This window comes from Montipora foliosa, chromosome 2 (genome assembly GCF_036669935.1).
Source record: "Montipora foliosa isolate CH-2021 chromosome 2, ASM3666993v2, whole genome shotgun sequence".
NCBI classification, from domain to species: domain Eukaryota; kingdom Metazoa; phylum Cnidaria; class Anthozoa; order Scleractinia; family Acroporidae; genus Montipora; species Montipora foliosa.
The window spans coordinates 18,218,800-18,235,186 of record NC_090870.1 but is presented as its reverse complement, the minus strand read 5'-3'; the positions used below and the strand labels follow the sequence as shown (position 1 = coordinate 18,235,186).

The following is a 16,387-nucleotide window of genomic DNA, read 5'->3' as shown; positions in this document are numbered from 1 at the left end:
CGCGTGAAAATAGGGAATAATTTCACGCGCGTTTTGTCCAAAATCAAAGAATTTCCCGAGCCTTTAAGGGAAAGAAATTATTTGATTTTGGACAAAACGCAAGTGAAATGATTCCCTAATTCCACGAGTACGCCATTTGATTAGCTATTAATTTAACGGGTGGCACTGTACTGGAAACGTTGCCATGGCAACGTTATAGTCTCACATGTGAAATTATAAATTAGTATAGGTAAAAGCATGATTTATTTGGCATAAATACCACGTGTGATCTTTCAAAATTGTTGCTCAGATTTCACGAGCCGTTAGGCGGTAATTTCATCAAATTACACTGAATGCATTTACATAACAAATCTGCAATACCAAAAAGCCGTGTGGCAATCGAATGTAAGTTAAATATCGGGTAGACTTTCATATACCGGACCAAAATGGCGGAAGACAAAAGGAAGATTGTTATTCTGATTAGGTGTTGTTGATTAGGCATTGTTATGTTCGCTTTGTTCTTTTGTTTTGTGGACGTTAATTATTCCGATTTCGGCAGATGAAAGACAAGCCTAAATATTTTTAAATTCTAACATTGAATTACAGTATGTCAGAGTTTTTCTCTGTCCTTGTGTGCCCAATTCCATAAGTAGGGCTACCTAGGTAAGGCTCACATGGTTTACGTGGGTAGAAAATAGCACTTCTCATCACCCTTCAATGGTTAATTCTGTTGAAACATAAGTGCTAGACGGCCAACGTTTTCAAAAACGTAACACTTTCTCGTAAATGTCTTAAAGGCAGAATATATGCAGAAAATGTAGGCAGTAGCAAATGTCTACATGGACAAAGGGGCCCCGTATAAAAGACAAGTCACGCCAGATATAAAAAAAAGTCGCGCCAGGTTTAAAGAAACCTCGGCAAGACTAAATATAGACTACGAGCAGTCTCTCTTTTGCTCTAAAATCATCGAAATGAACACTTCAAAATGACTGAAACTGCGAGTCGCAAATACCGCGGGCATGGGTTCACTCCAACCCGCAGCGTCAGCCATTGGAAGTTCAACGTACGCGTTCGTTTCAACGATTCCAGAGCAAATGAGACAGGGTAGACTTTCATATACCTCGCTAAAATGGCGGATCGAGGACAAAAAAACCATTCTTATTCCGATTAGGCCTTTCTAATTAGGTATTGTTATGTTCGTTTTCTTCTTTTGTTTCATGGATATCAATTATTTCTGATCCGGTATGTGAAAGACGAGCCACGAGAGACTGTACGCAGTCTAGACTAAAAAAAGTCGATCATTAAAATGAAAAGTAGATACGCGCTCGTGTGTGGCACCAACAGGGCTCCGTACACATAACAATGTTTGTTTGCCTTCTTGACGAGTGAGGCACAGTAGGTTTGCGTGACATGCAAAGAAAATAGACCAATTTCGATATATTAAAATTCAGTCCTAAACAAAACGAGGCTTTGTATGAGTTTATTCCCCGGAGTCTCGAGATGATGCCTTTTGTTTAGAACTGAATTTTAATATATCGAAATTGCGCTATTATGCCGTAGCAATGAGCATGAATTCCCTTGAAGATCGACTTTACCAGGCATGCAGTAAATTAATGGACTTCCGGAGCATCTGGTGCCGGGTACTAAAACAAGCTTGAGGAACGTATTGGGTATGGCTAATTTACCCTATCACTGGCAAGAGTACAGTTCCTTGGAAAAAACGCACACTTAATTTCTTTGCAGTTGGCCTAGACGAGGAACCTGAAATAGCTTGGTGCACCGAAACAGAACCAAACACACCCCACGCCTACTGTGAGGCGTCTTTTTCCTATCTGGTGGAGACACCTTGGGAAGAAAACATAAAAGTGATTTTTCCAGACCTCAAACCCATGTACCTGAAAATACAGTCACGTGCCAATCGTTTGTCCAGGCAAAGAGTGGAAAATGGCAAGATCAAAATCCAAGTGATTTCCCTAGGGCCCCAGGTACTGAGCATCGAAGTCTACGTGGAAAGAACCCCGGATGCGGCAGTTCTGGTTGGTGATAAGTGTGGTAGAGTGCGGCTTAACTCTCATCCTGGAAGATACTACCCCAATCAGGTAACTGAAACGGCTACTAATTTATCGGGTCAAATACATGTGCCACAAAAAACAAGTGGAGTGTTGCGTTGAATGACAGATGGCAGTATGCTACTCGTCATAAAAGAATGAACAATCTCCCATTCCCTAATCAGAAGTTGGCAAAAATAGATTGCACTTGTGTTTTATCGGGTTTCAAAACACGAGGCGTAGCCGAGTATAGTGTGTCCCTCGGGAGTCCGAAAAAAGGTTCAAAATGTGCGGGAAGATATAAGCATACAAGAAAAACTAGCCGGGCCTTATTACTATTCTTTACATGAAAAATTCTAATGCGGATTGTTTTATCGGGTTCAAACTTTAAAGCTCGTGTAAGTGCCGTTTTATCGATGTTTTGAGAGACCGTTAGGTTCATAAATTATTAATGGTTTTTTTAAAATAAACATTTAAGGCCCCGTCCAACACGCATCCGAATTCGCTCTAATATTCAGGGCTTTTCTGTGACTATTGTCAACAGAGCATACGCCATCAGGCGTGTGAGTTGGTTAAGTTGGCGACAAGAGAAGCGATAGCATTTCGTTCAGCGCCCCTGTTGAATATTTACGCACTAAAGACTGGATGTGAGTTTGTAACGTTGTCGGATTTGAATTCCAAATTCTTGGCGTATTCAAACATTTCCACTCTGCAGAGCGGATTCAAAAATGTGTGGATTCGCATGCCGGATTTACCGGATACGTGTGTGGACGGAAGGCAAATTCGCAAATTCGAATATATCCGGATTCGTGTGGGACGGGGTCAAGGAATAGAGATAAGCGTAATACATTTGATACTAAACGTTTCGATGTCTCCACGACATAGCAATTTTAATAAGTATTTAATTAATTATTTATTTATTTATTTATTTATCAAGTTATTATAAATTAGTCACTTAAAAAGGCTTTTTGTCAATATGATGTCTTAAAGACATCGAACATTTGTGGGATTAAACTTACCGCGCTTATCTATGAACTAAACTCAAAGAAGTTTTCTTTGATTTTTCAGTAGCAAAACGAAAAAATTCAACCTGACGTTAGCTGCTTGCCGCAGTTTACCGCGCACCGGTGGCTCAGTTGGTTGAGCACCGAGCTGTCACGTGGGAGGTCGTGAGTTCAACTCCGGCCGGGCAAACACTCAGGGTCTTTAAATAACTGAGGAGAAAGTGCTGCCTTTGTAATTACATCTGCAAATGGTTAGACTCTATAGTCTTCTCGGATAAGGACGATAAGCCGGAGGTCCCGTCTCACAACCCTTCAATGTTCATAATCCTGTGGGACATAAAAGAACCCGCACACTTGTCGCAAAGAGTAGGGCATGTAGTTCCCGGTGTGGTCCGTCTTCTGTGGTATATCATGGATGGGAGGGTAAAAAGGGCGCACTTAATTTGGAGCCTCGCTCTGTTGTGCGACCCCCACCACAGTTGTGGTGAAAGTGGATAAATAAATAAATAAAAGTTTCTCGAAAACATCTTTTCCTACATATACGGATTAAGCCACAGTACGCATGACAATATCTTCACTGTTTTTTTACTTTCCGACTCTTTCTCGTGTTTCTTCAGCGTAATGTTATGTGCTTCTTGTTTTTTGTTGTTGTCTTATATTTTTCGCGAATTTACAGAATAGACAATCGTTCGCCTCGACAAAAGTCTACTGCAACCAAACCAAGAGTCGAAAGAAATTAGTTTGTTAAAACTGTTAAATTCTGTAGAATTTTCTACGCTATTTCTAACGTAGCCTATTCCTTGTAATTAGGTTTGCTTTGGTTTTGCATTACTTCACTCAGTGATTGGTTCAAAGTTCTCGCGCCACTTTTTCAACCAATCAGAAGTGAAACCAAAACCAATCGTGGCTAGCGCGTGCGCTTTTTCCCGCGCTTTTTGTCGGCTGCGTGTAATTACTTCGAGTTTTAATTGGTTTACTGGATTTTAATTACGTAATTACTGGATTGTCTCCGTCCTTTTGGATTGGCCAAGTTTATGTCCAGAAATGCAACTAATTAGCTATAGACGCCCGCCTAATTACGTAGAATGCCGAACGCATCGTGTCATTTTTTTTGTTGGATATTAAAATAAGTTCCGAGCGGGTGAATTTACTTTTATACCCATCAGTATTTCCAAACTTCCCTACCTTTACCTTCACGAATATCTGCGAGCGCGTTAGACCACTCGGCCACCGTGACACGCTTCCGTTATCTAGATGAAAGCAAACATTTTATGCGGAATCTTTCCGCCCGCCATGATTGACACAGTATTAAACTATTCGATAAAGTGGACAGATGCTTTTTCTTTGAGAAAGGCAAGCTTTAAAGGTAAGGAGAATTTTCTACGTAATTTCTAGATCTTGCTTCGTACTTGTGTGTTTCACCGTGAACATTATTTTGCATAGAACGAATACTCCAATATTTCTTGGAAACCAGTTTGTTCAGCAGTTTTGACGTAGAAAGATAATAAGAAAATACTTTTCAATGGCCAAACAAAATAAAAAAATTAAATCGAAATAAAAAACCAAATTAGCTATCGCCGTTACGGGGACTTCGCAGCGGTCCCCCATCCAAGTACTAACACAGGTAACCCAGGCTGACTGTATGTGCCATATAGGTAAATATAGAGAACATATGAGGCGAAGTTTAGGTCTGAAAATTTGCTAGAAAATGGAAATAAAAATCGATAAAACTTACCATGTGGTGAGCTGTTGTTGTCTTTAATACGTACACGAAGTTTCGGGGAAAATGGTCCCCGTTCACCTTCCTTCATAGTATAGTGACAAGGTAGGACGCGGAAGCCAGCTTAGGGACTCCGATCGACCCAAAACAAGCACGATTTTTTTCGCGAAAATCGAATCCAGCCGCTAAATAAACACGCCAGGCTCGTGGAACATGAAATTTTCTAGACCATAAATCCACTGAAGCATCTCCAGGTAGCAACGCGAAGCCACCAGACTCCGTAGAACTTGTAAGTTAACCTGCTAAAATGGCGTCCAGAAACCGTTGTCCTCGCAAAGTGTCCAATTCAAAATGGCACTGAACTCGGGACGCCTGGTGACGAGTATAATAAGTTCTGGAGGGAGGGGAGTCCCAAATTGCTAAAAACAAAACACACTGAGCAATCTGGGACTCCCCTCCCTCCAGGGGGACTTATTATACTCGTCACCAGGAGTCCCGAGTTCAGTGCCATTTTGAATTGGACACTTTGCGAGGACAACGGTTTCTGGCCGCCATTTTAGCAGGTTAAGTTACAAGTTCTACGGAGTCTGGTGGCTTCGCGTTGCTACCTGGAGATGCTTCAGTGGGTTCATGGTTTAGAGAAATTCATGTTCCACGAGCCTGGCGTGTTTATTTAGCGGCTGGATTCGATTTTCGCGAAAAAAATCGTGCTTGTTTTGGGTCGATCGGAGTCCCTAAGCTGGCTTTCGTCTCCTACCTTGTCACTATACTATGAAGGAAGGTGAACGGGGACCATTTTTCCCGAAACTTCGTGTACGTATTAAAGACAACAACAGCTCACCACATGGTAAGTTTTATCGATTTTTATTTCCATTTTCTAGCAAATTTTCAGACCTAAACTTCGCCTCATATGTTCTCTATATTTACCAATGTGGCACATACAGTGAGCCTGGGTTACCTGTGGTACTAACCCCATTCAACGATTGTGTTCGCATATGTATCTTGTCGAACTTTATAACACTTGAAAGATAAAAAAAGAAAACTAACAAAGACCCGGTGTCTTGCCGTCATTTTGTCACAGATGCATCCTTTGTTTCGTGAGTTGTCAGTATTAAACACGCAAGGTAACTTGATAACAGGCGGCCGCTAAAAATCGATGTCACTTTCGATTTTGCGATTTTACTTGTACGACCAAAAGTACGATAGAAAAATTGAACCTAACAAAAATTTTCCGAAATTTTTTTTCACTGATGGTAACTTGTTATATTCGTGGCACAAAATTTATGATGTTTTCATCTCGCAAATTTTGTTGCTGATGGCAAATTGTTTTATTCTCGATCGACACTTCCTAAAAGTTTCTTCTGCTCTCCTTAAAAACTACATATCAATATTCAATATTTAATGCATCGATGATAGAGAGAGTTTTGGCGATTTGAACCCAGACTGGACTACTGGATTTAAGCTTTTTTCTTAACGAGATTTCAAGTTATTGTGTAACGTTTGGTACCAAGTTACTGAAGATTAAAATTGAAATCAAGATTATGGAACTGTAAAATTAGAACTTTGGACTGGACTATAAAACACGCAATTATGGAATTTTAGATTTTTGAGCATTGAGAGAAATAGAATACGATATTTTCCTCTTGTCTTTGCCAAGGCAGATTTAAACAGTTTTCAAGGAACAAGTGTCTTTTTGTCTTTGCCACGGCAGATTTGAACAGTTTGCAAGGAACTAAACCAGGATTACGGAACCGGACTTCGAATACAGGGCCCGGTTGTTCGAAAGCCGATTAACTTAATCCAGGATTAGCGTCAACTTTTGTTTCATGTTTTCAACTTTTTGGTGGAAGGTTCCTTGCTTATTTTTGTTTTTCAAGATTAACTTCTTGTAACGTAAGGGTTTACCGAATTTCAGCCTTGAACAGCATTTGGGAGTAGAGAATAAAACTCCGTTGTTAATTTTTAACCTAAGTTTAGCGTTAATCGGCTTTTCAACAACTGGCCCACCCAGGATGATAAGACGTTGAACTGTGATTTGTAATACGTTTTCCGGATGATTTAAGGCTGATCTTGTAATTTTGGATGAATGGAGTTAAGGAAGCAAGTAAAACTGTGGGATTTGAATAAAGTCTCCCTCAAAAAATAAAGAAATGAAAATTCCCGTATCCTGATAACCCGCTAATAGGGCTTCGTTGTTTGCATTTGCAAATTTAGTAACGTTAATAATGAGTTTCTACAACAAACAACTTCAATTTATATTACGGATTTATCTTGCTGGTAATCTCTCGCCATTTTCCGAAGTTTACCTGTAGTTGAAGTTCACTGTAACTGGACAATTTGTGTTAACTGTTTGCGCATTCCGCGAATAGGCCCTTTAGGCGTCTTGTTTCAATAAACGTCACGAAGTGTGCAGCTTTCGACCTCTTTCCAACAGTGAGGTAAGTCAAGTGAAGCTATGATCCTCGCAGTCATGAACGCAATTTTAGCAATTGCGTAGAGAAGCCTGAAAAAAAGTCAGGACTTTAACGGGGTTTGAACCCGTGACCTCGTGATACAGGTGCGACATTCTAACCAACTGAGCTATGAAACCACTGATGTTGGCAGCCGGTCATTTGTGGGTTGAAATGTTCCCGAGATGAATGAATCAATTAACGTAATGATACATGAAATGAATCATATATTGAATTGCGGAAGTGAAATCAAGTGATTTCACATTCATCACGGGAACATTAGAAGCCACAAATGACCAGCTGCCAACATCAGTGGCTTCATAGCTCAGTTGGTTAGAGTGTCACACCGGCATCGAGAAGTCAACGAGTTCAAACCCCGTTGAAATCCTGAATTTTTCAGGCTTCTCTACGCAATTATTAAAACTGCGTTCATAACTGCGAGAATCATAGCTTCACTTGATTACGCATCATTTTAGTGTCGTATCCTTATAAATCGTTCGCCCTTATCCAAATTTTCCATGAACTCATTCTTTTTATTTCACTGGTGCAGAAAGGCCAACAGCATTACTTCACGGTAGACTTGGACTCCGTGTACGATTCGCCCACAAATCAAGGCGTACCAGTGTACAAGCTCTCGACAGTGGATTCTGAAAGGCGAAACAGGTTCCGTTTAATCGTCGTTGTTGTCCTCCTTGGCGATATCCGCAGCAAAGAGTATATCAGCCAGGCGTTCCGTCTACGAAGTAGAGCTGGTAGGTTTAGAAGCCTATCAACGCCGTAGATTTACCGTCAGAGGCAAATTTTCGCGCTGCTGTATCAGGTGTTGTATCTTAACGTTCTTGTGTTAAAAAGCGGTGTTGGGTTGAGTCGGTTTGCCCCTGTTTTGTAAATGGGTTCGGCTTTAGGCAGTTAAGTGTAGGGTTCATGGGTAAAATTTATTTAAAGGGGCTGAGACCGACTTTTAATTGCAGCTATGTAAAGGCTTCATTCGTTGAAACCTTACGGATGAGTTGATAAAAATGCTCTTTGATTGTAGTCGCTGCCTAGCGGAATTCAGTTTTTTCAGCTAACTCAAGAGTCCCTGGTAGTGAATCTAGCTTTACCAGACCTTAGAAAATTGGGTCAGTTACCAGTGCACTTTCCTGGCTACAATGTAGCTTTTTTAGTTCTTTTTTTCAACTTCGCTTTACCTGATATACATGCGGTGAAACAGACCTCACTTTTAAGAAAATGCTACAGATATCCCGTAGAACCCTGTTCGTTCTCTGATAAAAATTGCGATTGACTGAAACGTCGCTACAGGTCTCTCTTTTGGAAAGAGTTTATTTTGTTCGTATTACAGACAATGTTGTCTGTTACTACCGTAGCGCTAAAAAGTTCCATCATAGTACAATTGTACGTTGAGAAACAAGTCGTTCTTACCAGCTGTTTTTAGCTGATGAGGTATTTTGTTAGATATTATATATCTGTCTACGGTTGAGCCTTCTCAAAAACGGTTTGACTGGTCATTTGCAGTAGATAAAAACAAGCGCCTGCATTCGAAAGACGAATTACAGAGCTGGCTGGCCCTGGGAGGAATATTATCTCACAATCAGACCATCGGAGTCCTTCGGCTCTCGTATGATATTTGGCACCGAGCTAGCGCTAGTTTGACCGTTTTTAAGCGGGCTTTTTGTCGCTTATCACTGCAGTGCAGTGGCACACATAGCTCCTAAAGTCTCGGACAATATGCAAATAAATTCTGGCCCGAAATGTTTTAAGTTGATGCATCATTATCCAGTAGGCAAATTATGGTTGGGAAGATTAATTTTACAGCATGTCACAATGAAAAAACTTACAGTATGCACATGAGTAGAGAAATAATAATCCCGGGAAACTGATGTTTCACGTGGAGTATATTTTAAATGCTAGGTACGTTCTTATCCACTGCAGAGTAAGGTTAAAAGACGGTTATTAATTTAGTTCAAGTTTATGATTTAGACCAGAAAAGTATGAATCCGCATTGGTAAAGAAGCACTGTCTCTTTTACATTGGGTATCAAAAGCTGTTTTGCGCTTTTTTTTTCACGGCTTCGCTTTTTTTACAATTGTGTGGCAAAGAAAAACACGTTTGGTACCCAGGTTCTATAGGAATACATGGAGACTAAGCCGTCTTTTGGGGCAGAATTTTCGTAAACTTAAGTTTTCGATTGTAGCAAGATTGAAGACGGGAAATGTTGAATCATCTTATGCTTTTACTCATTTGAATTCTTCCTTTGTATTTTTTTTTTAATTGAAACAGTGCCTCTTTATTCTATGCATGGCTACTAGAACGACCATGCACATATTGTGTTTTGGTCACTAATATTCGATATTTTATAAGCTTTCGAATTTCGTAAAACGGGCGCAAAACCATTTCCAAAATTTTATAAACAGGGTTGTCAAATGTGATGCATTTCCCTTGCGGGCCTATAACAGGGGCCATTTGAAACACAATTTTTAATGTCTTTTTCATTGTTTTATTAAAAAACAACGATGGTAAATCTTTTTTTTTTTTTTAATGGGCTCCTACCATGACTACGGGTCAATATTTAACGGAGATTTTTTAGCCTTGCTAATTATGCTAAAATAGTCTTGGAATAACACGCTCTCTTGTTTCACCAATATCTTATTTCTTTTAAATATTTTTTAACTTTTTTATTTACTTCTCAAGAACGAATGAAAGTAGCTACGGTTCATTCCTCGTTCCAAATTGAATATGTTTTCAAACACTTGTAGATTGAAAGCTAGTTAACTGTTAAAGTACTTGGATTTGATCAATTGCCCAAGTTTGATTTTAAGGCAACGCAGTGACCGCACTACAGCTTGCAAAAAGTAAATTTGGTGAATTCTGAAAGCACTCAGGCCCGATTCACACGGTACCGGACTAATTGTCTACCGGTTGAGAATTCGTGCATTTTTAGAGGTTCCGTTCACACGGAACCACGCTAAACATACGAAAATTTAGACGCCTCGCCGTTCAAAAATTTGCACGCCCAAATCGGGGACGAATTTTTAGCGGTACGATGGAAAATTTAACCGGCGCGCTGTGAACACCTCGACCGTCTAAATTTTTGCATGGCGAAGGCGTTGTTGCATTTATGCTTGGTAACTCAGCTACTATCGTTAGGCTTTCTCTTTCGGTAAAGACTTGTTTCATGTTTCCATATCTCAAAGTGCCCTTGGACGTAAGGGGCCTGGAGTGGCGGTAAGGGGTGAAGGTTACAATAGCTGAAACAACCCAAACCTTTACAAAAATGCTAACCTTAGGCCTAAACAATATGATTTAGATAATGTTTAGGGCTATAAGGTTAGCATTTTTTATGGGTTTGGGTTGTTTCATTTTTGTTGCTCCAGGCCCCTTCCCCTTCACCTTCTCTTTCTTTACACCATTTTGGATTTCATAAAGTAGCGCTCTGCGCATGAACATATGGTAAAACCACTGACAACGGTTAAACTTTAACGCGTTTCGTCAGTTCCGTGTGAACAGAGCGAAAATATTGCACGGTTCCGTGCGAACAAAATGGGCGGTTAAAATTTTCAATCCGGTAGAAATTTCGATTCCGTTTGAATCGAGCCTCAGTTACGTTAAGATCGAGCAATCTCGTTCCTAGGGTTTCTCTCCTCTGCCTCCTTTAACGACAAAGGAGGCAGAGAAGAGAGACCCTGGGAACGAGGTTGGGATCGAAGCTTGACCGGCTTTGCTCAGGTAGCTGTAAGCCTGGAGCACTGAACTCATTGCTCGATAGATGTACCGTCGCTGATGCAAGGCTAAGCGAGATTCAATAATTACTGAAATAGTTTACCACATTTACTCTAGTCTAGTTACATTCAAGCTTAATACTCTACTGCTTCGTTTGGTAATTTCATTGAGCTCTTAAGCCAAGGGCTTGTTTAAAACAATCAATCGTCAATCAAAAAGCTTATATCGTTTACACAAGGAGTTTAACCACTATGTATAGAATATTGTATAGAATATTTGTTTTTTTACTGATTTTTTCATGTGAAACATGGCGAGTACAGATTAATACACCTTATTCCAAAATGGCCGCCATTTTAGTATTCTTTTTTTTTTATTGCAAATTGGTTCAAGGTTAAATGGGCTATATCAGGTTATTTTAGGGTGTTTCGGGGAAATCTTTAGTTGATCACGAGTTTAATACTCGAAAATGGTAATGTGGAACTTTTTTACTGATAAAATTACCGTTACATCACAAACAAGACGATTCTGAGCAAAAACGACCCATATCCAGGCGATTTGCCATAAACTTGAAAAACGTCGGGGTCACTTTTTTTTGAGATTACCAAAATGCAATCCGTTTAAATCTCGTCCATTTTTGTTCATCCATGCTTCTCTTTCCTTTTGCAGTATTTCTTTTATGTTGTTCAACACTTTTGAGTGGTTATTGCAATGTTTCATTCTACTTTTTGGGCATTTGTGGGTCATGAAATTACATAATTTTGCGAGACCTATTGTAGCTCTTTAAATATTCTTTTGAAATTTACGCTTGAAAGCGAGGCCAAAAGGGAAACAAAAGAATACCAAAATGGCGGCCATTTTTGAATAAGGTGCCGTAGCTTGTTCACATCGACAACTATTCTGAATGTTTCTGCTAGAGAAAAACAGCTCAGAATGGGCATTAAAACAAAACATGATTACTCGTCGATGAAAAAATGACGCACACTGATGTATATGGTCGCAACTGATTATGTGCAGAAACGGAAGAAATGTCGCAATTTTCGTGTTGATTTTGAAGACTGAGAGTAACTCACGCATGCACAGAGGTGATGACTGCTGATATCCAAATATTACAAGCTTTGACGAATATTTAACGTACGTGTAAACAAAATAAAAATATGACCTAACAGTTCTGTAAATTGCTGCGCAGAAAAAATGGTTCTTCACACTGAATTCTGTCAGCAAAATTGTGAAATTCTAGTTTATGTTTCTTACGCTTTTAGACGTTTAGAAAGATTGTAACGCTTGCTCTTCACAGTCCATGTAATATTGATTGTCTGCCTATTAAAGCTTCCTGTTATCTTTGGTTTTTGTTGGGTCGTTTGAAAGTGCGTCGTTTTTCGGGATTGAGAAGCAACTGCCCATTTTCGTACCGTTTTCATACATGTAATTGAGCCCTCCCCATAGGTGAGACAATGTAACGAAATCAACAAAAAAACCAGTTGGCTATTTAGAAGTACAGCCGAGAAGTCGAACCAGGGACTACCAGGATCAAATTCAACGAGTGGTTAGAACAGGTATTGAACAGGTATTGAACCACGCGAACTTACTCGGTAATGGGCTTTGTAGACATTCGTTCTTCTATCGGCTAAAAGGATACAAAATTGTGAGGTCTCAATCAAACTAGATGTATTTCAACCAACTTGTGGTCATTACGACTGACAAGGTAAATTTGAAGTGCACGACTTCTCCTGGACTTCGAGTACGACTCCGAACAGGAGATCCAACCCACTGAGATCGACTCCGCGTTTTGCATCATGGACACGAACGTTCTTGTTACCAGAGCCCTCGTCCCGTGGTTGGCCAAACGAAAGGTTCTGGTAGCACCTAACAATTGAAATTTTTTTCATTGGCTGGTAAAAATTGTACGCGCAGAACAAATTAAAATTGCAACTACTACGCATTACATTTTACTTCCGGCCAGTATGATAATATACTTACTTCGCAGCAATGATATGCAGGGCAGCTTTCTGTTCTCTTTTCAATAGGCCATTTCCGAGTTCATGTCTGCCTCCTCTTCAAAGCGAGTCTAGGTGCGAAGTTTTTCTTATGTAAATTAGTTTTCATTCATATGTAAAGTAGAACCAATTACCATCACAAAATCTTTGCACTTAGACTCGCTTTGAAGAGGAGGCAGACATGAACGCTGAAATTGCCCCTTCTATATCACCTAACTCAAGCGCAATCCAAGCCTTTTTAACGCGACTTCGAAATGACCCGCTGAGGAACCATCCATTGTACCAATATTTTCTTTCCCCATCCTCCCGATCATTCAAACTTGAAAGAAGTCCGCCCTGCTGGATGTCCGACATTTACGGACATCCGGTATTGGCTGCTACCAGAGCCTTTTGTTTCGCCGACCACGTGACCAAAAGAAACGGAGGGCTCTGGGAACGAGAATACGGGCTAGAATGGGACATGTACACTCGAAACTCCAAGCCTTTAACTCTAATCAACGGGTCAGTGAACATGTCTCGACGCTTTTACGCTTTTAAATTTTATTTACCGGTACGTTTGCTTCAACAACCCTCATTCAGAATTTGTTTGTTATTGCGAATGTTGAATGGTCTTAACGGATACTTTTGAAAATGGATATTGCAGGATATGTTGCATATTAAACGTCAAGTCAAATTTAACTGCATTGCTTCACAATGTTTATTATCGCCTTGCGTTATTTTTCTTATTGAAGTTAAAACCTTTTTCCCCTCTCTTTCAACACTGTTAGCTATGCGCGTGCGCTCTAAGCGGTCTCTCAATGACAACAACCGCGGCTGCAGCCTGGGACTGAATACCAGGCCTCTCGCGAAGCTTTGTTGAATCAAATGGTGAACCGTTTGCCCACCCCAGTAGTCAACATCGTGCAACAAAATCGAAAGGAAGTTGAAGCAAATGCTGAAGCGGTGTACCCGGGCCGTTAGGTATTTCAAGCATCGAGCCGCAAGCAGCCTCTGCAAGATTAACGGGAGCCCATTACCTGGAGCCTCCATCTTTCATATTAGAGAGCTTTAGATTCTAGGACGAGAACGACTACGACTACGAGAATTTCTCATAGAACAATAGTGAGCGCGCGCAAACCAGCGTCATCTTGGCGGGAAAAACGTGATACCGTCGTCATTTTAGTACGAGGTTTTGCAAAAATGTTGTCGCGTCACAACAAGTCAACAACACGGTAGCAGTTTTGGCATTTTTCGATCAGCAAAAGGGCTCAGTTACCAGCAGTAAGAATAACTGAGCAACCTACACTGCTGACAAAGAGTAAGATTAATCGTCCGGGTTATAAATCTTCCAAGTATTTTCGGTAAAATCGGACAGTCAAATTTCGTACTCGTTCTCGTCCTCGTCGTAGAATCTAAAGCTTTCTATTAACCCTCTGAGTGAACCCTGTCCTGTATCGGGGGGGGGGGGGGGGTGGGGGGATGCAGGGATGGCGCAGTGGTGAGACTACTCGTCTCAATGTGGCCTGGGTTCGATTCCTTGAATCAGCGTCATATCATAGGTGAGTTGAGGCCGGGTTTGATTTGCGTTAACTTGTTGATTTCAGTTTACAGTGTCTTCAATTAGTGCTCCAGCGCTAATAAAGTTCTTTTCCGCAAAACATCTAATTCCCTATTTCCCCCATCCCATGATGCAATACATTTTTGGGGGGTTCTTTGCATAAAAACAATCCAAGTTATTTACTCTTAGGGCTGTACCGGTACCATTGTTGTTAAGGTGGGGGTACACGTGAATTTGAAGGGCATTTTAAGAGGTTTAAAGAAGGAATAAAAGAAGGAAAATTATTTTTGGAACACCAACAGACAGTTGCCTCCAACCCAAGAGTACACCAGGTTGGTGGGGGACTGTTTGGGTGTCCATATATCAATTTTTAGCTTCAAAGTCTAATTTTCAAACTACATCAAATCTTAACTATTTCTTATTTCTCCAAATTTTACTGCTCTTTTGAGAAAAACTATCTCTTCCCAAATATACCGAAAAATCACCAAAAATTTACAAAACACCCCAAAACATTGATTTGTGTTTTAAGCATAGGGTTTTTGTATTGCTTGAAACGCGAACGAGATATTTCCATCTCACCTATTTTAAGCGGCGTGAAAACGACTTTCAGTATTATTTGATTGATTGGTGAATTCTCCCCTCCCATACCCACTGGGGCTGACATGCCGAAGTCCTGAGGAACTGGTCAGCGGTAGTGAATTTCTCACCGAGACGCGAGATCGACGCGAAATTTCATTTCGATAGCAGGAATGGTTGTTGCTTTTTGATGGAAAGTGTTTCCACCAAAACATAGCTCTCGTTGTTGCCTGAGAAAGGCAAATGTCCAAGTTTCAAGAACTTAAAAGGGAGCTTAGTATCCTTGAGAAAACGTTTGGCTTGCGGCACGAACATTTCCGTGTTGAAGCCAACGGTTTGGACGAGGTGGTATACCGATTTATTGCACCAAATGGCGAGCATGTAGTACACTGCAATATATATGTAAGCTTCTGTGAAATGGATGGTTATAGTAATTTTCGATCTAACAAACTAAGAAATCCAAAAGGGTCTCAATCGGAACCCTTCTAATCAGTGTTTGCTGTTGGTTAAATCTGAAGGAATCATATCCCATCCCGCCACCAATGTGGTTCGCGGAAAGTGAAGATGCAAAAATTACTCAAATTGTTGAATCCTTAAGCTGTATTGAACCAACTTCACCGAATCTGGTAAGATTTTGTTGTGCCTTTTTTATTTGGCAAATGGTAATTCCCTGTCATTGTTTGTGATTTAGCCTGGTTTATGTTTAACAATGGTGTTTCTTTCGTCTTATCAGCTTCTTCGTTCCACAAAGCACTTGATCAAGGAGCTCTACAGATGGCAGAATATCCCATTACCACCATACATAGACAGCCTAGATCTGGTACAGCTTATACAAGTAAGTTTTTTAATTTGTTATACCTCTTTTGATGGTCTCTTTCCTTTGCCGAGGTGGTTGTAAAGCTATAAGCAGTAAGCTCAAGTCAAGGTGCTACGAGAGCACAATGATTACAGTATGACTAAGTTGCTAATTATTATTCATATTCGGTACTTTTCTTTCGCCAAGACAGAAATATTGCATTATTTTTCCGTAGACTCTAAAATAAAAGAGAAAACTGAATTATTTAGAGGTACAAACCGGAAGTCGTCCCAGTAGTTTGTGCACTGTGAGCCTTTCGTGTGAAAACTGTCATCTTTTATTTTTGACGAGTGAACGATTAACGAACCAGTTTAAGGCCGAAAAAGACTCTAATGCATGTGCTGGATTCATGAATTCATGGGGCCATTGTGAAAAATGTTATGTAAATGAGTGGCTAAAACTGAAAATTTGTGCCTCTGACCCAATATTTGATAAAAATAATTATCCTGTTGTGTTGTGCCCCTGGAATTGTACTCATCATAAAGTAACCGAAAAGCCCTCCA

At 40.3% G+C, this 16,387-nt stretch overlaps 2 protein-coding genes across 2 annotated transcripts in view; both read left to right on the top strand.

Annotated features, from left to right (window-relative positions):
• The window catches only part of LOC137992594 (uncharacterized), a 19,695-nt gene extending 7,433 nt beyond the window's left edge, over positions 1 to 12,262 (top strand). The window contains exons 2-3 of the mRNA XM_068838005.1: positions 1,723 to 2,078; positions 7,752 to 12,262. Of these exons, the coding sequence (XP_068694106.1) occupies positions 1,723 to 2,078; positions 7,752 to 7,982 (587 nt within the window). The 3' untranslated portion in view covers positions 7,983 to 12,262. The remainder of the gene's footprint in view (positions 1 to 1,722; positions 2,079 to 7,751) is intronic.
• Positions 12,263 to 15,143: 2,881 nt separating this feature from the next.
• LOC137992592 (ubiquitin-conjugating enzyme E2 Q1-like) overlaps positions 15,144 to 16,387 on the top strand; it is a 32,454-nt gene continuing 31,210 nt past the window's right edge. Inside the window, exons 1-3 of the mRNA XM_068838004.1 lie at positions 15,144 to 15,430; positions 15,547 to 15,654; positions 15,762 to 15,863. Coding sequence (XP_068694105.1) covers positions 15,272 to 15,430; positions 15,547 to 15,654; positions 15,762 to 15,863 — 369 coding nt within the window. The 5' untranslated portion in view covers positions 15,144 to 15,271. The remainder of the gene's footprint in view (positions 15,431 to 15,546; positions 15,655 to 15,761; positions 15,864 to 16,387) is intronic.